The following is a 22,892-nucleotide window of genomic DNA, read 5'->3' on the forward strand; positions in this document are numbered from 1 at the left end:
TAGGCAATACGATTAAAACGTCTGCACTGTAAACATGGAGCTACAGAGCCAGGAGACATTCAGCCTAACACAGCATAAGGACGGGAAACAGGGGCAAAATGCTGGCAGCTCTATCCAAAGATCAACAATGGGTCTTCTTGCACTTCTAAAGATCACCAATTAACACACTAATTTGTTTAATCCATACACAAGCACAACTGTTTTACTGATGTATTGTTTAATTTATGGTTATGGGGTAGTTAGTGTCACTACTTATTATTTCTTTGATAACAACATTACGGGATGTTGCAGTGATCGTTGTTTTGCATGTTGATTACTGAGCTTCAAAGGTTCTGGTGAGCACATTTCTTAACTTTGGAGCCAGACTAGCTGTTTCCCCCATGTTTCCACTACATGCTAAGCTAAGCTAATCACTGAGCTCCAGATGAGGAAATGAGAGCGGTATCGACTCTCGCATCATAAAGTGAATACCTGTGTATCCCAAAGCCAAAATGACACATTCACTGTTTTTCCAGCATGATCCAGATTTTTGCAAAGTCGTTTCTGTTCATTTGGTCAATCAGGTGGACTTCAGCAGGACAGTTAAGTGTGAGCTTCCATTGACTTCAGCACAAACCAATACGGACGTTTAAAATGAAGACATGAAAGTTGATCATGCTGTTGCCTTTCTTTTTCAGCTCAGCTAATCAGAACAATGGTGTTGGGTCATGCTTAATGTTTGTGCAACAGACAAACTGAACGACCCAGATTGATAAAATAACAAATCTGCTCCCTCCAATGATAAAAAGTGTTGGCCTCACTCCTCCTTGCAGAGGCCAATCCCTCCCTGTCTCCATGGCAAACGATATTCCTCAGCATAAAAAAAAAAAAAAAAAAAAAAAACGAAGAAGGCTCGGCTTTTTCCGGTCGTAGTCGGAATCGGAGCCGAGAGCCCCTGACTGTGACGCGCGACAGACACATCAATCGGGTCTTGGCTTGCGGTTTGAGATTGTTTACATCCAGTCAAACTAGTACGAAAGAAAGTGACCTGCTGCTGAAATGGACACCGCTGATCAGGTGAGCAGAGCACCGAACAGCAACACCACGTTGCCTCAGACGCGTGTGTGATTACCGCTTTATAAATTGGCCAGTGTGTCGTTAATTGGTGACAGAAATGATAAAGCTTTCATCCTCCCTCTGTGTGTTTATGCAGCTCGCCTCTGCGGGGACATTTCAGGTGCTTAAATTACCTCTGGGATTTATCCGTGTTTTGGAATGGGTGAGTTGGAACTTTGATGTTTTCTTTGCATGCAGGAACTTCATTATGCAGTGTGCACCCATCAGTGAATTATATAATGGAGGGTGCGATGAGAGTCCGTGTGTGCTAATGTGATGAGTAAACAACTGGTTCTGACTTGGAATAAAACAAAACCCTGCACCTTTCGCATCTGGTGCACCTTCAACTTTATTACATCTGCTGGCTTTTGGTGTCTCAAATAGTGGCGTTTGTGTCAGGGACCCTGCACGCAAGCATCTCGGCTGCGAACCGTTTCACCGTGACTAAATGGCTCAAGTGTATGTTGGGATTTATAGCTCCATGAGAACTACATGCCAGGGGAAGCCGCTGTGGAGCGTTTCAGTTATGCGTATTTTGGATGCGTTGTGCCAGACCTGCGCGTTTTGCGCACGTCCACAAAAAAAATGCCCCATTTTACTCCAAGTGAAATGATATAACAGGAATCAACAATAAGAACGGGGTGTTCCAGCTCTGACTGTATCAAAGCTTTACTACCTCTTTCTGTCTGGGCGCCGATTGTACTCTCTAGTGTTTGTTGTACAGTGCAGAGACGCCTAAGGGCAAAAAGAGATAAGTGATTTTCTTTGATGTGAGTTTAGAGAAATTACTGTAGCCATAAGGGTATTCAGCTTGCACAGATAGGATGTGCGCGTGTGTGAGCTTGTCTTTCCCACTTTTATAAATGCCATCAAATGTGCAGAGACTCCTCAAGCAGCACAGCGCTGGCTGCTCCATTAAAATCAAAATGAACAAACAACCCTGCTCAAACTCACTTTCATCACACACACATGACATTTTTAGCTGAGATGAGATGTCTATCAGCGAGGTGAGTCCCTTTTGGCTGTTTGCGTGTGACCAGATTCACTGTGATATTTGTGGGCCAGAGCCAAAGAACAAGCAGATGATCCAAAGCACCATCTGTATGATTAAGATAACACTCTGTAATAGCTCCCTCTGCGTGTCTTATTGTTGCTCTGTGTGTGTGTGTGTGTGTGTGTGTGAGTGAGTGTGTGAGCATGATCGCACACTGTCCTGTAACACCCGATGACGTATTGATCCAAGGATCACCTGGGAGTGTGCACCGGGATGCAATCATACACGATCTTATGCAGGCTGCAATTAACTTTACATTCCTTCCTATCTACACACACACAAACCTGAGGAGGGTGTGCTGCCGCCACACCGTCATGACATTATTATAAAAGTGACCTTTTCCTCACTGTGCCTTTCTTTATTCCTCGCCCGCAACTGAAAAGCAGGTCCAACTTCTCTGCTGGCCGGTGGGCTTATAAAAATGCAAACAATTCAAATTATGACCCAGGTATTCTGATGTATTCTGCAGCATCCACAGTGGTACAGCGCCGGTTAGACTATTTTTCCTCTAACATCAGATTGCAAAGGGATCTCCATGAAGCCTCAGTCGGTCTCAGAATGATATCACTTTTTCTGCCTCCATCTGGAGCCCAAATGATGTAACAAAACTGTTTGCCCTCATTTGGCCCATGATTAGCCTCTGACTCCAGCTCAGTTCTGCTGCAGCCTCAGGAGGCTCTGACAGGTAGCGATGTAGCATCTGATGCATGCATCAGATATGCATGCGTGCTGAAAAACTACGTTGCTTTTCAGAGTGCACTGGTTGAGCGCTATGTTGAGCATGATTTTCACCACAGATCTTCCCAGCTCACGGTGGTGATCAGCTGTAGTTAACATGCTGTTCGATTGTTTCAGAGCACAAAGAACAGTCGTATTTTTGTTTTGTTTGCAATTTATCGTATTTCATGCAGCTCCCTCAGGAGCCAGAAAGGGCTTTATACGACTTTTATCACACATGCAGTTGTAACCTCAAGACCTGTAAATAGACTTTTTGCAAAGCTTTTAGCAGGCAAGAATGTTGATATCGGACATTTCTGCAAAAGTCCAGATTATGTTCCAGTGACAAAGTTTTCTTTATGTCCATTGCCACAGTTTTAAAAGTTCTGCCTTTCTACATGACAGCTGCAGCACTGTTATGGTTACGATTATGGTTAGGGAAAGACCACAGTTATGGAAGGGTTAAGGTTAGGTAACTTGGACGTGGAAAAGGTTAGATTGTGGTTAAGATGAATTAATATTATTAATTGCAGGTCTGTGACGGGATTTGAACTCTCATCTGTCACATGATAGTCAACCATGTTGCACCTTGTTACATACAGGCCACTCCGCTTCCTGCTTTGGCAGTAAACATTGGTATTGCACATACACTTGTGAGGGATGTAGAATCACCCGATATAAAAGTCAGTCCTCGGGATACTGGACTGGGTTTGTGAAGAGTCACCACAAAAACAATTGCATAGGTTTGCATGTGAAAGTGAGGACGAGCCCCCACCTGTATTTGGGAGAACATAATTGTTCCGACCAATATTTGAGTGAACTCATTCACATCATCTTTGGAATGAAGTCATATTCGATAATTCAGATGTGCCCTCCCAGAGGCTACGTGACTGTTGTGTCACTGTTGTTTCAGAACCATGGACAGCGCTGAGAGAGGGAGAGCTGCAAACAGCTGATTCTGACAGAGGATCATTCATAAACTCCAAAAATATGTAGCGCTCTAGGTGGGTGGTTGTGTCCCAATGCTGAGGCCGAACCTATGCCCTTGCACAAAAACAATGTCAGCCAGTGTATTTTGTGTGCTTATGACAATCATGCTTCATTATCAGAAAGCCTGCGGCAGATTTCTGCCCACATTATGACACCAGAAGAAACACACGTCTGCCAGTTTGGTTTGTTTACATGCCCTCAGGCTTCAAGGGCTGTAGTTTAGGCAGCGATTGACATTTGGGTAGCTAATGATAATGAACCCTTGACTGTATGGCTGAGTGGTCATGTGGACAAGCAGAGGGTTGTTTAAAGGTTATGTTTGCTTTAGTCAAGATAGTTGCAGCAGACTAGTAGGTTTCCTACATCTTCAGTCAGTACTGGGTCTGCACAAGGATAAGGCAAATTCAGCCATGTCTGCAGGAGGTTCTAAGACAACTTGGTGTGTGTGCGTGTGTGTGTGTGTGTGTGTGTGTGTGTGTGCAGGCTCTTGGCCTGTTTGGCACACTGTCAGTGGCTGGCATATTCTGCTCCAAACAGCTGTAAGGTCCCCTCCTCTCCACCATGGACCAAGTCATGCAGAAGCTGTCCTTTGAGATGTGCCCAAACTCTTCACTGCATGTGTGTGAGCGTGTGTCTTCCTGTGTGTGTGTGTGTGTGTAAGCGAGTGAGAGAGATGGAAGGAGAATGAGAGCAAAGCTGTACAGTTGATTGAGCACATGATGCAAATGATATACATGCATTTTTTCATGCGCTGCTGCATCGTCGTGGCTCTTGTGTCTTCTCACACGGGGCGATTTTACAAGTACTGTATCGACTCAGTGGCTTCCTGAACCGCACAGACATTCAGACTGATGAGTCACAAACAATGAGTCCATCATGAGTTTAATTTATGAGTAACGGTCCTCCTCTCAGCCAAAACCCAGGCCTGACCCACTGTCCCATGATGTCATCCTCAGCACTTTACTGTACTCCAGTGCAGTTTGCTTTAGGGTGGGAGGAATACAGTGGATGTTTGTGTGTGTGCTAAATAAGCCTGTGCCACAAGGGATTATATGTCACAGGGGTTTTACTACTAGACTATTTACTTAAACATAAAATACTTTTACTTTTTACTGTTAGGTAACTAAGTTGTTATTTCTCGTGCTACACTTGCACTTTATAAAAGATAACACCATCAGATTTACCACTTGAAATTCTCTCAGTTAAAAAAAAAGTGTCCTTGGGTCTAAAAAGCTAATGCTAAACGCTGAAACGCTATGAGTTGCTTTAAAACACTGTCTCCAGTTTGACTTTTAAAGTTTCCAGTGTTTTTGTTTTCAAACAAAATGGCTGTAAAAGCTGTTAAAAGGCTCACGATGGCTACAAACATTGTTGAGATTATGCAAAAAACTGAGGCTGAAAACACACGTCACAGGAAAGTCAGCATCTCACCAGCTGATGATCCATAGATGACTTGGAAAATAAAGGAGCAGCACTGCAGGGTAAAGCTAGCTAACAGTGATATTACAGTACAGCATTATCTATAAAACCATGTTTGGGTTGGTTTTATAATATTCATTAACATTAAATCAGCACATGGCTGTTTGGTGGACTTCAACAAAAACTATGAGCATAATTCATAGTGACATACTAGTGCACTAGTGACAGAAAATCTGATCATTTGATTTATCGAGTAAAATCCAGCCTCTCAAATGTGAGGATTTGCTGCTTTTCGCAGTTTTGTATCATTGCAAAGTGAATCTCTTTGGGCTCAGACCCGTTGCTCCAATAAAACAAGCTATTTTAAGAAGTTGTTTTTCACATTTTTCTGACGTGTTGTCCATTAGCTGGTTAATGGCTCTGCATGTCCTCCAGCTTGATGTGTGTGTTTCCTGCCATTTTCATGAATGTAGCCTGAAAATGAAGAGGGAAGGTGAAACTGGTAAACAATGAAACCTCATATGTCCGTTGTAAACTGCAAACTGAACATATCCAAATGCTGCTGACCTCGAAGCTGCCATGCACACAGCTTGTTGGCCACTGTCAAGGTAAATATGTAAGAGCTATTATTAGATTCATTTTAGGAATGAATACTTTGAATTCAGTAAGACTGGCAAAATGAGATGCATCGTCTCTTTGGAAAAGCAATCTCTGTTTTTTCCCTCTGTCTCTCTGTCTCTCTCTCTGTCTCTTTGTCTCTCTGTCTCTCTCTGTCTCTCTGTCTCTCTCTGTCTCTCTCTGTCTCTCTGTCTCTCTGTCTCTCTCTGTCTCTCTCTGTCTCTCTGTCTCTCTGTCTCTCTCGCTCTGTCTCTTTCTCTCTGTCTCTCTCTATTTCTCTGTCTCTCCGTCTGTCTCTCTCTCTCTATGTCTGTCTGTCTCTGTCTGTCTCTGTCTCTCTGTCTCTCTGTCTCTCTCTATATCTCTGTCTCTGTCTCTCTGTCTCTCTGTCTGTCTCTGTCTGTCTCTGTCTCTCTGTCTCTCTCTATATCTCTGTCTCTGTCTCTCTGTCTCTCTGTCTGTCTCTGTCTGTCTCTGTCTCTCTGTTTTTCTATATATCTCTGTCTCTCTGTCTCTCTGTCTCTCTCTCTATCTTGTAGTCTGTCACATTCTGTGTCATTCCTTCAGTGACCTATCACCTGGGTAATGTGTTATAGTGTAGGTTTTGACAGATTGCTGCACGCCGCTCATGATAAATATTTGGACACGAGCACACACACACACACACACACACACACAGAAGCAGAGAGATTGGCGACAGCTGCTGACAGATATCACAAGAGACTTGCCAGGTCAAAGATCTGTTTTTCAGCACTGAAATCACTCAATTCCTGTTGACAAGGGGACACGAGGCTGGGAAAAAAGCACGCCTCTTTTAAAAAGCTTCAAGAGATGATGTTAAGCTTTGAGTATCCATTTAAACCGACATCTTAGTGTCATGACGTCTATTTGGGTGAGGCAGGTAAATTAGAGCATGACTGAAACTTGTGCAAAAATGACACCTTTCATTATAACTATCACAAATTGCTCTACAGTGATGATATCTGTCAACCCTGTCAGTCAGTATTATCTACAAATGTCTGATATCCTCTAATGTCTCATATCATGAAAAGTTTTGTCTAATGGTACCGTTTCGCCCACTTCTGAAAAAACTTGTTTTAAAATTTGATCCTTTTTTTGGTTCAAATGTGTTGATGCTTACCTGATATTTAAGGAAGTACTTTCATTCTGCTAAAATGTTCAACGCTCTGCGGATGTTTTTTATCGATTGTCTGAAATGCTAATGAGAAAACGCAAAGATTCCAACCTGAACTGCAAGTGCTGTTAAGACACTGTTTGTCTTTGAGAAAGTCGGGCTGGGACAAACTCAAAGAAAGCCGGAGGGTCCTGGACCCTGGGCCTAACCAAGCACTGACTGTACCCCATCCCCAAAGTAGACCCATTCAGGCTGACAGCACATGTGTGCATGTTGAAGAGAGTGGCTCATTTCTCTTCCCGAGTTGTCCACCCAAAATTGGCATATTTTAGAGAAAAGGCGTAATAAAGTAAGTAGTAATCAATATTATTATGTTAACAATACATCAAATTACTACATGTAATGTGAAAAGAGTCACTCGTTGTAACTCCACAGAGAACCATCCCCTGACTCATGCTATGACCCTCATTCTGTGAGCGTTTTAGCACCTTTCAGCTTGTTATTTTATAAGTTTGTAAATATTTTATAATTAATTTTGTGATCTTATAATAAGCCGGGGTCGTGGGTTGTGGTAGCTGATGAGCTCCTGGATGTGACGTGGCCTTTCCTGACCCATCAGGTCAGAGCTGGACCTCTGTCTCCCTCTCAACCCCGAGACGACGACCCACCGTCTGTGACTCAGGCAGGGAAAGGTTAGTTTGTCTTCTCCTGTTGGCGGACACATCTACACCAACAACACATGCACACACACACAGTACATGAGGAGCACAGGCATCGAGTCAGTATGTACACGGCACGAGCATGAAGAAGTACAAATGTCACAAAGAAGCAATGTTTTGTTTTGTTTTTTGTTATTTTAAAGATGGTCTATGACAAGCAAGTCCAGTAATAAACACCACCATATTGACACCAAAGCAACTGTGTGCTGGATATTCACACTTAACTCTGCACCCTCAATCCAATCCTGGTTCTTAATCTGGACTTCAAACCTCCATGAATTCTTGTGAGGACGTTTTTTCGTGGCCCACCATCATAGACACTCACACACACACACACACACACACACACACACACAGACACACACAGTGGGGTTGTGTTACCTTTCCGCTGGGTGTCCCCAGTTTCGTAAGTGCGCTGGCTGTCCCTGCGAGGCACAGGGGCCGGGTTCCAGCTAGGTCACCTGACTAAGTAGCCATAGAAACCCCATGGGGAGAAGAGGAGCACCAAGAAGGGACGGTGTTACAAAAATAAATGGAGATTTTCTGCCTACTTGTGGTCGGTCAAGCTCACAGAGGGAGAGAGCAGAGCAGTAGTGGGAAAGATGAATCTGGGCTATGCAGGGTACAAAGCGCTCCCCGTGCAGGAAGGGATTAGCCGCCGCTAAATGAGCTACTGATTTTGTTCTGTGCTGTGCTGCCACTGAAGCAAAGATCAGGCAGCGCTCACATGTAGGCTTGTGGGCTTCACTTCTTTGTGTGACTTCTGTAGTGAATGGAGTTGTTGGGCTTTTCTCACTAATGTAGCAGCCAAGATAAAAATCACCTGTTTGATGAGCAAGAAAAACCTTTTGTTTTGGGGACCAAAGTAAGGAGGTAATGGTCTTCTACACTCACACATTTATTCTGCCCAGCTGAAAAGTAAAATACCGTCACTCCTAATTGAAAGGGGTGGTATCCTTCATCACTGTTATGTCAAAGTTCAGTTTAAATGTGCATCTGTCTGCTCGCCCCACTGTGCTTCTGTTTGCTGTTTGTTGTGTACTTAACTAGCTAGCATAAAATTGCTCATGCTTGCACACTGGCGGACCGCAGCAGCGACAGCAAGTGAGACTGTGCGTGTGTGTGAGTGTGTGTGTGTGTGCAGAGTGTGGCCAATGCTTCTGCCCGAGTGGAGAGAGTGAGATATTTTTACTCTAAGTTCACATACGCACACACACATTGCATACTCGCTTCTAGGTCCTTGAACACGACAAACACACATGCAGCCATGCACACACAAACATGGACATACAAGTCAGTGGAAATGCTGTTTGTGAATACAACCGCATGAATACAAATGACAAACGCAAACATGTACATACACACCAAGGTCAGTGCCTCGCCATATTGGAGGGACGTACAAGTTTATTACTAAACAAAGGCGACTACATTCATAATAGTACAGTATATTACATGAATAAAGCTCATCATCCTGAAAACAGCTAGGTGCCCCACAGATCACGTGTGTGTGTGTGTGTGTGTGTGTGTGTGGGTGTGGGTGTGTGTGTGTGTGTGTGTGTGTGTGTGTGTGTGTGTGTGTGTAGCAGTTGCTTGTTTGGTAAGCTGACTACTTGCTCCAGAAGTACATTTTTGTGCAATATGGCTCTTACTGCAACTGTATCCATAGCATACACAACCAAACAGTTCTTATTTTTCAAACTCCATTTATAGTTCAACTAGCAACTTACATGATGAAAAGTCTTACATGATTTTTTGAAAGTTTTTTGTCTCCTCCCTGTTCAGACCACACACTCCATACAGTTGGTTTGTATGGTTTTTAAGGGGAGTTTGATTTTAAATTATGGTAAGCAATTTGAAAGAGATGTGCCTCCGTCTCTCAATCTCTTTCTCACTCTCTGTTTCATCTTTCTTTCTGTCTTATAAAGAGTGTCCTAGATTTTTTTCTCTCCTCCCAGTCAGACAGGGAGAGCGGCTGAACATCTGAGGCGTTTTTCTCCTCCTGAGGCAGCCACTCGACACCACAACGATTCCGATCGACTTGAATAGAGCAGGTGGACTGTGTGTGTGTTTGTGTGTGTGAGTGTGTGTGTGTGTGTGTGAGCAAGTGCGGAATCTGTGAGGAGGTTTGCGAAAATGTCAAGTGCAGCTCATCAGTGAATGCACCTTTTAGCTCGTCTGCCACTTACCGTGATCCTCACCTCCCCGCTCGCCGCAATCTCCATCGCTTCCTCTGCCGCTCGTATCACGTCCTCTTGTTTAAACTGCTCCTCCATTTTCTCTTGTCATCCCTCTTATTTTATTTATTTTACAGTCAAATGTTCTTTATTTTACAAAGCCACCATTCCTTAAATATTCTCTGTCTGTCTGCCCACTTGACTGTCCATATAAACTCTTGGCCTGGCTCGTCTCCTTACTACACCCTGTTTGTTTTCCCCTGTGTCACAGTGGAGGCTGTGTGTATTGGACAATAGGTCTGATCACTGCATAAGCCTGAAGTCTGTGGATCGGTTTCATAATCCTCAGCCAGCCTCCGCTCCGCCACAGTGTTCATTCATGTCTTCATTTGAGCCTCCAACCCTGCTCGAGTTACTTTAAAATCTCCTCAGACAGAATCCTCTAGTCCTCTTATCCACATCCACTCACCTAAATCTGCAGATAATATCACAAGTTGTACTTTTTTTTATCTTTGATTGCAGTGCAAATACGCCTTAAACTGGTTTGATTATGTTCTTCACATTAGTACTGTGCTCTTCAATGCCATGTAGGTCAGTGGAGAGGAGGGCAAACTGAGATGTTTCAGAGCTTTGTTTGCACTGCAGACGGTTTTCATTCCTGTACCCTGGCCTCTCTCTCTCCCTCTCTCTCTCTCTCTCTTGTTCCCTGAGGAGCCCAGCTGGGAGAGGCAGATAAACACACGGGGGCGCGGGGCTTAGCACCCACCCTCCTTCCACAATGCCACGCTCTCCTGTTCAAAGGCCCCAGCCAGAAATGAGAGTGGCTAAACCCAACCCGAAAATCACAGGGAGAGGAGGCAGCTGCAGCCGGCAGAGAGAGAGAGACAGAGAGAGAGATGTTTATCTGGGGGTGTTTGCGATAATTACGAGGGGGTATTTATTCTCTTGCTCTTCTGGTCACTTTTCATCTACCGTTTGTTTGTGCAGATAAGCGCACGCCACAGTCTTCATGTACAGTATTTATCATTTCTCTTAGCTGCATGTGTGAATTTGACGTGTGCGTGCAGATGCATGAGTGCATTTCTGCGTGTTTGTTTGGGGCCTGTCTTGCCTCAAAACCAACTGAAGCGAGTGTGTAAAGAGAGTGAATCACTTAAAAACTCTTCAGCAGAGGGACTCCCTGCAGAGGTTCCAGCCGTGTACCGCGACAGCCAGGTAAGCAGCATTCAGCCTCCGCCTGAGGCCTGAAGCCGCAGGGAAAACAACTGGAAATGCGAGGCTTCGGTTTTTCATACAGCATTTGGCTTTGATCCGGGTCCGGCCTAGCCCAGCCAAAGCTAGCTCAGCCCTTCGTGTCCCAGATTAGCCTCGCAAAGCATCACCTAGTATTGTGTAGTTATGCCCTTCTGAGCAGTAAAAAGTTCAGCAGTAGCCACTTGGGATTAATGTGAAGAGGACCACAGAAAAGACTGGATAATAGATAGTGACTGACTAACCCAACTCACTTTACAAAAATCTTATTTTGATTATTTTGATGTCATCTCACCTCACTTTGCTAAAGTAACTCAGCCTAAAAGGCTCTGCCCTGGCCTGGTACTTTGAGTTGCAAACTCATTGCGTTCAGTGTGTTAGAGTCACTAAAACCAATATGTTGGGTTTTAAGCACTTTAAGGTATTAATCAGAAAAAACCAGTCAACTCAATGCCTGCATTCAGCCTCAAGGTGGCATAAAGCAACTGATGATGTGAGATGAGTTTGATGGCTAATATGTTCCCAGTGTTTCAAAATATGTCACATGAGTGCTTCTTCACTGCTTGGGCCTCACGTTGTCATCAGTTTTCATCACTGCCAGTGTTCACTAAACATAAAATCTGTTAAGAACCAGTTGATTCTACAAAAAGGCCAATGAGCAGGCAGACGCGATGGTACTTACTGCATAAATGGACCAAGGGAATGAAATTGGTCCAGTTGAAGTTGCTGGAGCAGAAAACATATTGTCTTTTGAAAAACAAACCAAATGCAAAGTTTAAGTCTTTCTTACCAGAAGTTGCATCTTCCTCCTTAAAAGTCTGATATGTCATGCCACCGTAGGCATGACAGAGACTCTCTGTGATATCCTTGATACCAGAAATAGGCCCACATATATCTTCCATTGCAGTTATATCCTGAATCCAGAAATGTCATTTTTGTATGGCTGATATTAAACTTTTATTAGCGTGGAATTAAAACATGTGTGTTGCTTAAATGAGTGCCATCTTTCATGCAATTTGGTTGCTACATTGACAGATCAGTCTTAGGGACCGTATCTTGTGTTTACCTATAATATCACCCAGAGAATGAAACACTGATGAGGTACTCAGTGTGAGTTGTGTGTGTTTATTGGCATCTGTCAGATTGAGTTTATTTGAACAGGTCATCTGTACACAACTCAAGAGCACCTAGAAATATTGCATCCTCACTCTTGTGGCACATATTCAGTGACCACTGCCCTGCTTCCTGCGTACTTATCCAATGTGAACATGCTGAGACCAGCGTGCACTCACTTGATCTCTATGCACTTCAAGAACATACTCACGGATATTGCTGGGATGAGTGTGGGTAGTGCAGCTGACTGATCTGATAAGCTGCTGAGGCTTAATAAACAGCGCCCTCTAGAGGTTGAATGGCATTCCAGCTACACAGATATCTCCTCCCCAGCTGCTGGCAAGCTGCTCATCCAGCTGCCTGTAATATGGGAGGGGGGAGGCTCATGCTAACCAGGCGTCAGGTCTGATTATGGTGATCATGGCTGTGAGAACTCTTGAGGCTATTGAAGCTTTATATGGAAAACTGGGCTGAGAGAGAGAGAGAGAGCATATTAAGGGCACATGTTGTGTGTGTTAGAGGGTTGGATGTGTGTGTCATCTTCATCTTTGTTGATTATAAGAAGGAGCCTGTTTACCTGATGCTTACTGGTTACAGTCCTTCACTTGTAACTCATAAGACACATAAACCTGTTTACCAGCTATTGTCTGCACGGTCAGCAGTCGTGCCTAGGCCCGGTTGTTCATGGCCGCTGTTCCCACCAGTCCATTGTCCCTCTTCATGCATTCTTTAGTCTTCTGGGAAAAAATACAGTAAGAGTGCACCTCAAGTTGAAAATTTCAAGGCAAAAGCTCATGGCATAATTTTCCTCATGTGCAGAATCCTAAAATCACACATCAGCTTGATTTTCACTATTGTATTATCTTCAATCCATTTAGCTATCCATGTCGCATTTACATTGCAATTTTAAGTTGCACTAACAGTTGCAAACCTACTATGCAGCCACAATCACTGATTTTGCCTCCGCTTGTGCCCGACCAAAGGCAATCCTAGCCGGGTTTGTGATCTTGGCCTTAAGTAAATTACTCTGCGACTCACTCACACAGACTTCTTAGCACAAACCTTAAGGGGAAATCCAAACAATATTTTTTAACTTGTTATCCACCAGCGGTTTGCATCCTCAGAAGTATTTGTAATTTCACAGGTGTTTACTGACCACCCAGGAGAACATCTACGCGAGAACAACTTTGCCCTGGGCGAATCCAGTAGTTAAATCCACTATTTCCAAAGCCTGTGTCCTGCTTTTCAGCAACTACAAACCTGGCCCCGCTGTTCTCTTCTTCACTGTACAAGCTGTCCACTCCATTCAGAGGCCAAATCACAGAATGCCGTACAATTAAAATTTAAAACTGAGCCTCTTAATCCGTTGTATTTTTATTAAACTGATACATTCCAACTGAAATCTACACAACACTTCTATAGCTTGTGTCAGTTTTACCCACCATTCAAAACTGCTACACTTGCTTTAAGAGCAAAGTGGTGAGAGAAGAGTTAATTATCTCTTTTCTGTTTGTCACATGAGGCAGGCATGGCAAAACTACTGCATACAGGGTCATAATTATGTTTCTTTGCAGCACTGTTGGAGTGGGCAGCACAGGCAACAGCTTGAGTTAATTCCAGCAGAGGCAGGGACTGCATGTGTAGGAAGAGAGAGAATGCCAAAATACGTAATACTATTAATATATACTATACTTTAAAGAACTCGCTCAATTACATGCAGTTTCTCAGTTGTAATATTCAGAGAAGATGCACTGTTTTGGCACAGTGACACATAGAATGCAGGTTAGCGTGAAAGAGAACAGTCACCAAGTGTGTGTGTGTGTGTGTGTGTGTGTGTGTGTGTGTGTGTGTGTGTGTTTGCATGTTAGTGGCAAAGTTTCCCAGTCTCTGCTGAACACAGTATGTGTTTAGTTCAGTGACTAAACATCCTGAACCTTAGTCTCATAAACTGTTCCTACAGCTTGTTTTATCCACTGTTTTACACTCTGACCCGTTACATACAGTAAGGAACAAATTGTTGGCTTTATACACACAATGCAACTATAATCTGCAGCTGTTGGTGTAAAGTTTTTGTAATTAATCTTCTTACAACTTCTTGTCTTGCAATCAAGCATCTAAGCCATCTTTTTCTGTGAGATGCAGAGGATGATTAATGATTCATGTAATTTTAACAAGCAGACTGGCATTGCATCAGTGTAGAATAAGCAGGAGAGGAATACTAAAAAAGATGTGAAACAAGTCAACAGCAAAGTGTGGTCCAGTATCACCTCCAGAAATTGCATCTAATAACTAATCTATTGAAACGTATAGATCCATAGTCTCATTAGATTTGAAATTAATGCTGTAATTCACCGAAGGCATTTGTTGGCTGCAGGTTCAGTCTGAGCAAACAGAAGCCTGATTAGTCTGCTGTCAGTGATTTGTTCTGTAAAATTGCCTGAGCTTTCTGATAAGGTGCTGTTTTTTTCATTCCTTCATTTGATTCATAATTCTGTTTATTAATCTCTCTCATCAGTTAATGTGATTTATAATGTTTATCAGTGGTGGAAAGTATGTTTACTGGTTTACAGTTAATGCTTTAAAAGGAAACGTTGGACTTTTAAACCCCACTGTGTTCTACAACTGCAGTTAGTTTGATTTCACTGCGCTGTTAAAAAGCGCTGTTAAAAAATAAACAACCCAATACTTTGCTTCACCTCAAACAGACACAACATTAAATGCTGTAAATGCTGCTTACATAGCCGAAAAAAAACCCTCTTGGAGGCTCTAGGGACAAAGTGTGATGTAGTTCAGTAATTATTAAACGAGCCCTTAAACGAAAGTTATGTTTACATTCAGTGTTAATATCGTTCAACAAATGGGTTGAATGCATTTCATTGCTCATAAATGATTTACAAAGCTTTTTTTAAGGATTTTAAATCCAGTGTAGTGTACATCGGTGCTTATAGCTTGCAGGCTTCTTCTTCTCTGCCTTTGCTGGCGTATTGCAGCACATCCTGGTGTGTTATTGCCTCCTGTAGTTCAGTGGAATGGTAGGGTTACATACGGCAGCAAAGGACACACATGCTGTCACGGATGCAGCGGAGGAGGCTTTCCTGTAACAATGAAACCAGCTGAGTTGCAGTATGAAGTGTAGAGATAAGGTCAGGTCTGGCTATGTGAGACCACACGAAAAGCAACGTAAAAAAAACACATCCAAGCGATTACTCGTTTTTTTTAATTGGCTTCAAATGAGGCTTAACGTTCACACAGTTTGTCTTGACGGTCCCTCAATATTACATACGCCAACTCCGGCATGTGGGTCTAAAATAGATGCTCTAGCCACATTAGCAGAATGTGCTAATGCCAAATTCAACTAACAGGTTCTAAGCTTGAAGTTGGCATCAATCCATCCTTGAGCTTCAGTTTTGAAGAGAATCCTACTTTATAATGACCCTCACATAATGTTATAACTGTTCGCCCAAGAGTTTTGTGTTGGTTCTTGGAGTCTTGCCCTCCACATCTCTGTGTTGCTGGAGTCGGCTTTACAGCGAGCAAAATGTTAGTTACTGGATGTAACTCCAGTTCTATGAGTACATGTGTATCCCTCTACCGCTAAAACCTTTATCACAGTAATGATGGTATTGTGAAATCTGTGTCATGGCAGCAGAATATGACACCGGTGACAGTGACGAAGCCAGTATACCGTCCCTTCCCTAAGTAGTACACATTTCACACTCAGCCACACACACACACACACACACACACACACACGTTGCCATGCTTTCCTCTGGCAGCCTCTTTCAGCTTCTCTTTCAGTGTCAGAATGCTTCTGGGAGCCCTGTAGCATCACAAAACTGGATTAGATCTTCCCTCCTCAATGTGTATGGTTATATTTGCTCCGGTAAGTTCAAGTGTATTTTTTTATTGTGGATACAGCTTTTCAACACAACTGCGGGTCATATTTCAATCGGTGATCATTCTACCTGATCTTTGTGCCATGAAACTGTTGTTGTAATGACATTATAGGGCATTTTAAATCAAATTGTTGCCTAATAATTAGAATTAGTTCAATGTTGTACAGCCTGTGAGGTCTGAAGTAGATTCATTAGAGTTAAGAATGGATTCTGTATTTGTTTAATTGTGATTTCCTACATCCTCTGCCACATTTCTAATCCAGTTTTATGTGAGATAGTATTTTTTGTATTATACATTTTTGCATTTTTCCAGGTAGTATACTTTTTTGTAGACTAGACTTTTTATTCGTTGCTCTGTCAATGTGTGCATGCATACAAAGTGTTCATAAGCTCTGTTTGTATTTGCAGTGCAAGGAAAACTATTTTTTGTGCTGTGAGGCCAATTTCAAATAAGGCAAATGCTTAAGGAAGAATGAACATCTGTTTTTTTTTTTTTTTTAATCAGCATGGTGATGAAGTCATCATCAGGTGCCAGTGAAGGGAGCACAAACGGTGATCTCTTCCTCCAGACTCCAAGACTCCCAGTTCTGCTCAGCCCACACACTCACTGCAGCTATTGTAGTCGATGTGCTGATGTGGCCAAAATGCTATCAGTTGGTGTTAAATTGGCTTCACAGCACAGAAATTGTTGAGATGTCCGTCAGGGAAATGTTTGGATGATGGGACTGCTGAGTCTCAATATTTGCTGCTTACTAGAAATTCATTCCAGTTACAGTTTTAATTTTTCCTGTGATTCAGTTATGAAGCATAAAAGTCCTAGTATTTGTCAACAAATCACTTGGTAAAGGTGCAGTAATAAAGGGCACTCGAAGTCGGGGGACCGAGGAGCCATCGGTCCCCCACTTAACATTGTTGCAGATTCTTTTAAAGGTGCAAATCACTGAATACCTGCAAATGCCCCTATATTGCAACAGTCACTGTAAAAAGACTTTAAATAATTCCCATCCACTTCTGTTCAGACCTCAAACATATCAGCAGTGTTTTCACTTGCATGTCTCACACAACAAAAAGGCTCTCATTTTAATCTATAGTCTGCACCTGCTGCGTGCCGGCGCTCACCTCAGCTGCATCTCATGGGCGTATGCGCAACATGAAGCATTTATTTATGCTTGAAGTGCGATAAAGTCATGTGAATACAAGGTTGATGCCCAATAAACAGACATTGAATAAATACATTTGTCTGCATTTTGCAACCTAGGCAGAGCAATGTGTGCTGCTCTAAAGACCAAATCCTACACACACACACACATGCACACACACACAAACAAACAAACACGCATCTTTTGCACCATCTTTGCTGAAAGCAGGAGCAATAGTGACGACCCACATTTCCCATCATGCCATGCTAGACTGAGTAGTTTGTTGTTTTATGTTGCAAATTCGCATGTGAATGTTCGTAATGTGTCTCTTCAGAACGTGGCGGTTTACTGACATTTTTGTGCTGGTCTGCAGTTTTAACCATTACTTAGGTACCAGTCACATGTCTTAACACCAGCTGTATTTTTCTACAGTTTCAGATTTGAAGTAAAATTGAAAAACACAATAGCACATTTGTCATGATTGGAGACACTCTCTATAACCATATGTTGCTTGGCTTGTTAGGTCTAACCTGTCCTGGTTGACAGTGCCAATAAAGTCTTGTCAAAATGGAGCCTTTAACTGACTAATTTCATGTTTGTATAAGCCCAGTGTCACATTAGCTGACACATTATCTAAATTAATTTCAGTGACCTGTCATGAGTGCATGACAACTTGCATTGTAAAAACAGCAGTGTCAAAGCTCTTTATGCAAAAGGCTGGTCCTGGTATCAGTATAATTTATGGTTATTTTTCCAAACATATATAGTAGTGTGATCATCTTTAACTAAAACTTGTGTACTTGTTGTTTCCACCAAGACTTAATGTAGCAGAGAGGTGTTATTGGCCTGTTGTTGCACTGTTATAACGAGATATAATTCAAATTGCATGTCAAACTAAACATGTTTGTAGTAAGAAGCAGTCTAAAAAAAAAACATAGATCAGCATTTTTGTGTACCGTGTGCCTTCTCATCATCATCAAAAACAAAACAAAAAAATCTCATTCACAGCATTTTGTAGGTCCCATCTCTTATCCTTGCTGATTGAGCTGCTCAGTGTCTATAGAAACCCAGCAAATCTCAAAGCCAAGAGCAGCTCAGATCTCAGGCCAGATGATGCATTTCATTAGAGCTGAGGCTTCTGTTCGCACAGTTGCCCTCTTAGAAACAGTGTGTTGAAACAGGGACTGAGGCAGTATCACTCACACCCAGTAACAGGTTGTGACTGTGTGTTGTGTGTGTGCATGCAAATACTGTCATCAATGGTCTCAGTTCACATCAGTCGTGGGTCCATTTTCTCAGTGATTTCTGCTGTTTTCTGTCTTTGTGCAGCTCTTTGCCATTTTTGCATTTGCGACATGTGGGGGCTACTCTGGGCAGCTGCGGGTTAGTGTGGACTGCATGGAGAAGGCCAGCAGCAACCTCAGCATTGGCATCGACTTTGCTTATCCTTTCAGGTGAGTGGGCTTCTTTCGTTGTCTGATGGCAGGAGTAGGAACAGTGTTAAACACCTTATCATCTACACGATAATGCATTCCTGATGGTGCACAAATAATCTGAACAGAATAGGCATAGGTATAGGCATACTTCAACAGCAAATATTATACCTTCTTTTGTAGATTATACCGTACAGTGAAATGGTCTCACAATGCACTGGAGATATGAGAATGCAGAAATCTGCATAAAGAATTTTCTTTTTGGTAAAATGTTAATATGTTGAATGCAATGTTGTTCCTTTCAGATTGACAGCAAACTGTAGCCTGACATCCACAGGTCTCTGTGGCATAATGTAGGAAGGTAGTGAATTCAAAAATAATGTGTGTAGGTGTGTGTGGGACTATGTCTGTAAAAGCAGCAGATGAAACTGAGACTATTTGTACTGCAGTACACCCCTTGGGGTAAATAAGAAAATGTGCTTTTTTCTGATTTTGGTGACCTGACTTTAAACATATGGGTTCAAATAAGTTGGATTCAGTTCAGAATATTCAGAAGAAGGATTGATATAATTCCTTTCAGTTGCAATCTGTAAAGAAACTAATGAAATTCTCAAGTCACTTGTATCATCTACAAACATACTGTAACAGGTATTATGCTAAGTCAGATGTTGTCACACAGCCACATCTTATCAGTGGTGTGATTTTGATGTACGAGGAGAAAAGGTGAAAAATGAGATTGTGCTCACTGACGTTAGTTAGTTCAGACTTCTCTGAGCCACATAAGTGATTTTTACTTTCCAGTCAGGCAGGAGTTAAAGACAGTGAAGACTGACGAGAGTCAATCACTGTGTCATCAGTTACGTGGACCTCCTTTGGTAAAGTTGACCCCTGTACCCTCCTCTGTGTGTTCCAGGTTGTACCAGGTGTCCTTTGAAGCGCCTGCATGTGAGGGCATAAGGAGGGAGCGTGTGTTCCTCATTGGAGACTATTCATCCTCTGCGGAGTTCTTCGTCACCATTGCGGTCTTTGCCTTCCTGTATTCCCTCGTGGCCACCATAGTCTACATCTTCTTTCAGAACAAGTACCGTGAAAACAACCGAGGACCGCTGATTGTGAGTACAGTGGACTCTGTCATTCAGCCACCACTCACAAAGTAGTGACAATGTACTTAATGAGCTTGATTTTTCTCCTCTCTTACGTGCCATCAGGACTTTGTAGTGACAGTGGTGTTCTCCTTCATGTGGCTGGTCAGTTCCTCTGCTTGGGCCAAGGCTCTGTCTGATGTGAAAGTGGCCACTGATCCAGATGAGGTGCAGCTCCTCATCTCTGCCTGCAAAGTCCAGAGCAACAAGTGTGGCTCTGTGCATGGACCGCACTGGTCTGGACTCAACACCTCAGTGGTAGGTTCACAGGATGTGTGTCCCAAGAAATGAGAATAGATGAATAAATAAGATAGAAAAGCGGTGTCAGGCCGGGACTGGAATGAGGACTCAGGTGCAGAGTTAAATCGTAACAGACTTTAATTGTACACAAAAAACAACCAATGACCTCTTCGATAAACGTGAAAGCAATGGCTATGAAATTTATTCTTGATCAAAACGTCCTGGACCTGGTCAGAACACAAAGGGAACAAAATAAACTTAGAAAAACACAAAACGCTCTGATAAGAGGAATCGAGGCTATAAAACTTAGATAACAGAAATCGCTCCAGAAGGAGGAAAAATAACAAAGCTATCAACAGTTATCTCTGAAAATAAATAGAACAAAAAACACTCACTAGGAGGATAATGAATTGGCTACGAGGTATTTTCAGAACTGGACTATGAATCTTAAATAACAGAAAACTCTCTCAAGGAGGACTATGAAATATCCAGAAAAAAGACTACTAAACTTGAACAACAAAAAACACTCACAAAGAGGACTATGATTCTACAAGGAAATAACCATGGAACACAAAAACTCAGAACTAGACTGAAACTTTACCAAACATAAAACGCTCACGAAGAGGATCAAAGGCTTACTAGGCGACTTGAATTGTGGCTGTGGATCTTTGGGTGACACGGATGAAACGACCTTCAGGCAAAAAACACACTGGCACGAGACAAGGGAGACGCAGACTATTTAAACACATGGAGAGTAATAGGCAACAGGTAGGTAATCAGGCGGACGCACCGGTGACACATGAGGGAGGGCAAGCGCTCTGAAACGAGAGGAGAGTTAGGTTCACAAAATAAAACAGGAAATAACAAGACAAAAACCCAAGACGAGACAAACCTCACCGCGGTGTGACAAGCGGTCAGTTTTCTGAAGAAAACGTAGATGTGCTCACTGCTGAAATTTAGCAGTTGAAATGGTTGAAATACTGAAACAGTTTCTTACACGATAGCTGGGCAGGTCAATGAGCCTGCAAGAGGATAAATGCCTCCCCACCAGTCACTTAGAGCTTAAGAGGCCTCTTGGATGAGAGGTGAAAGGTCTTCTAGAAACTCAAGGAAGTCCACTTACTTTTGGAAAGCTGAAATAGCAGTTAAAATTGGAGGGACTGAAAGGACTTGAATTTTTAAGTATAAGCACTGAGTGGAGCTGAAATATCAGCTAAAGTACTGAAAGGAGTTGAAATGTCGTTGATGTTCAAAGATGAAGACCTAAGACCTGAAAGGGTTTGGAGAGTCAGTCAAAGTGTAAGCAATGAAAGGAGTTCAACCGTCATTTGAAGAAAAAGAGATAAAAGCAGTTAAAATGTCAGGTGATGTGTGGCCAGTGAAAGACGCTGATTGTCTGGTGAAGCTTGAAGACAAGCTGAAAAGGTTCAAATACTCTTTTGCATGAAAAGTAAATGACTTGAAAAGAGGTATAGAGGCACACAGTTCCCAAAGACACTGAACTTTCTGAAGTTTGAATGAAGTTTCTACATGAAAGTAAGTTGAAGTAATTGAAAAACAAAATAGGATCCAATGGGTCCTATTGAATAGGAAAATACAGGTAGAACACAAGTGTGCCTCCCTGCTTAGTATCACTTTGTCTCATTCTCTTTCTCTTCAGGTTTTTGGCTTTCTCAACTTCGTTCTATGGGCTGGGAACATCTGGTTTGTCTTTAAGGAGACCGGTTGGCACAAGGGTGCTTCAAGGTTCGCAGGCGGGGCGTCTGAGAAACAGGCCGGCACCTTCAGCCAGCAGCCCTACAACCAGGACAGCTTTGACCAGTCAGGGAGCTACAACGCCCAGGGGAACCTCGGCCAGCCGTCTGAGTACAGCCAGGTGGGAGGACCCACCTCCTACTCCAATCAAATGTAGCCGTGCCTTTGGCACTTCTGCCGTGGCACTTCTGCATTTTAAACCAGGCCAATCAGGAGGCGATAGAAGGAGGAGGGAGGCTAAGGATTAACTTTCATCCTCTGCTCAGTTTGTCATCAGTTTGTCTGTGCATAAAACAAAAAAAGATGGTGATGAAAAGAGGCATCAGAGGTGTCAAAGTGCACCCATTGTAGATACAAGTATTGTTGGGTATTGTACAAAATTAGTAGCTATAGTCTTTCACTTCTTCTCTGTCAGAGGTGTTGTTTGCTGAATGTTGTATTTCTTGTAGGTTGAAACACACACGTGACAGTTTCTCTCTCTGTGCTTGGTAACTGACGTTCACTGTTACGACTGGATGTCTTTTTCAAACTGGTTTGCATTGTCATGGGAGGAAAAAGTCCTCTATGTTTGTACAGTTCTCAAGTTTCTAAAATGGTGACAACTAAGTGCATGATGTTGTATGTGTGCTAATATGTTCTCCGTGAAACTAGTAAAAAAAAAAAAAAAAAGCATTTTATCTCTGAAAGTTTACAAAATTCACACTGCCATGACTCATTACTGAAAGTGTATTTAGATCACTGTTATTACATGTACATTATTTTCTAATCTAACTGGAACTTCAGCATATTTTGATAATGGGTATTTCTAATTCAGATGCAGATTCAGAATATAATGTAGTGACATTTGTTAATGTCATGTTTGTTAATACAGATGCATTCCAACTCTTGTCTGTCGCTGATCACGTCAGAAAGTCTAAAGACTTAAAGCAATAACTGTATACTGCCAGATACACTAAACAGGCTTTGTGCAGGAAAAAAGTACAGTATGCAACCATTGCAGCA

General features: G+C 42.5%; 1 protein-coding gene across 2 annotated transcripts; it reads left to right on the forward strand.

The window, feature by feature from the left end:
* The first annotated feature begins 1,038 nt into the window (after nucleotides 1-1,038).
* On the forward strand, nucleotides 1,039-22,047 carry LOC121619568 (synaptoporin). 2 transcript variants are annotated; one of them, XM_041955371.1, is made up of 6 exons: nucleotides 1,039-1,056; nucleotides 1,193-1,258; nucleotides 18,650-18,774; nucleotides 19,667-19,865; nucleotides 19,962-20,153; nucleotides 21,796-22,047. In XM_041955371.1, the coding sequence occupies exons 1-6, from the start codon at nucleotides 1,039-1,041 to the stop codon at nucleotides 22,045-22,047; spliced, it is 852 nt and encodes a 283-aa protein (XP_041811305.1). The 2 variants fall into 2 exon arrangements, with proteins under 2 accessions (XP_041811305.1, XP_041811315.1); XM_041955381.1 differs by lacking the exons at nucleotides 1,039-1,056; nucleotides 1,193-1,258 and adding an exon at nucleotides 16,145-16,168.
* Nucleotides 22,048-22,892: the final 845 nt, after the last annotated feature.

Source organism: Chelmon rostratus, chromosome 2, assembly GCF_017976325.1.
Source record: "Chelmon rostratus isolate fCheRos1 chromosome 2, fCheRos1.pri, whole genome shotgun sequence".
Classification (NCBI taxonomy): Eukaryota; Metazoa; Chordata; class Actinopteri; order Chaetodontiformes; family Chaetodontidae; genus Chelmon; species Chelmon rostratus.

Excerpts from the sequence above, each read along its gene's own strand:
- LOC121619568 (XM_041955371.1), top strand. Across the intron at positions 18,775-19,666 it reads GACTTTGCTTATCCTTTCAG|GTTGTACCAGGTGTCCTTTG; the intron begins GTGAGTGGGCTT and ends TGTGTGTTCCAG. Across the intron at positions 19,866-19,961 it reads ACAACCGAGGACCGCTGATT|GACTTTGTAGTGACAGTGGT; the intron begins GTGAGTACAGTG and ends ACGTGCCATCAG.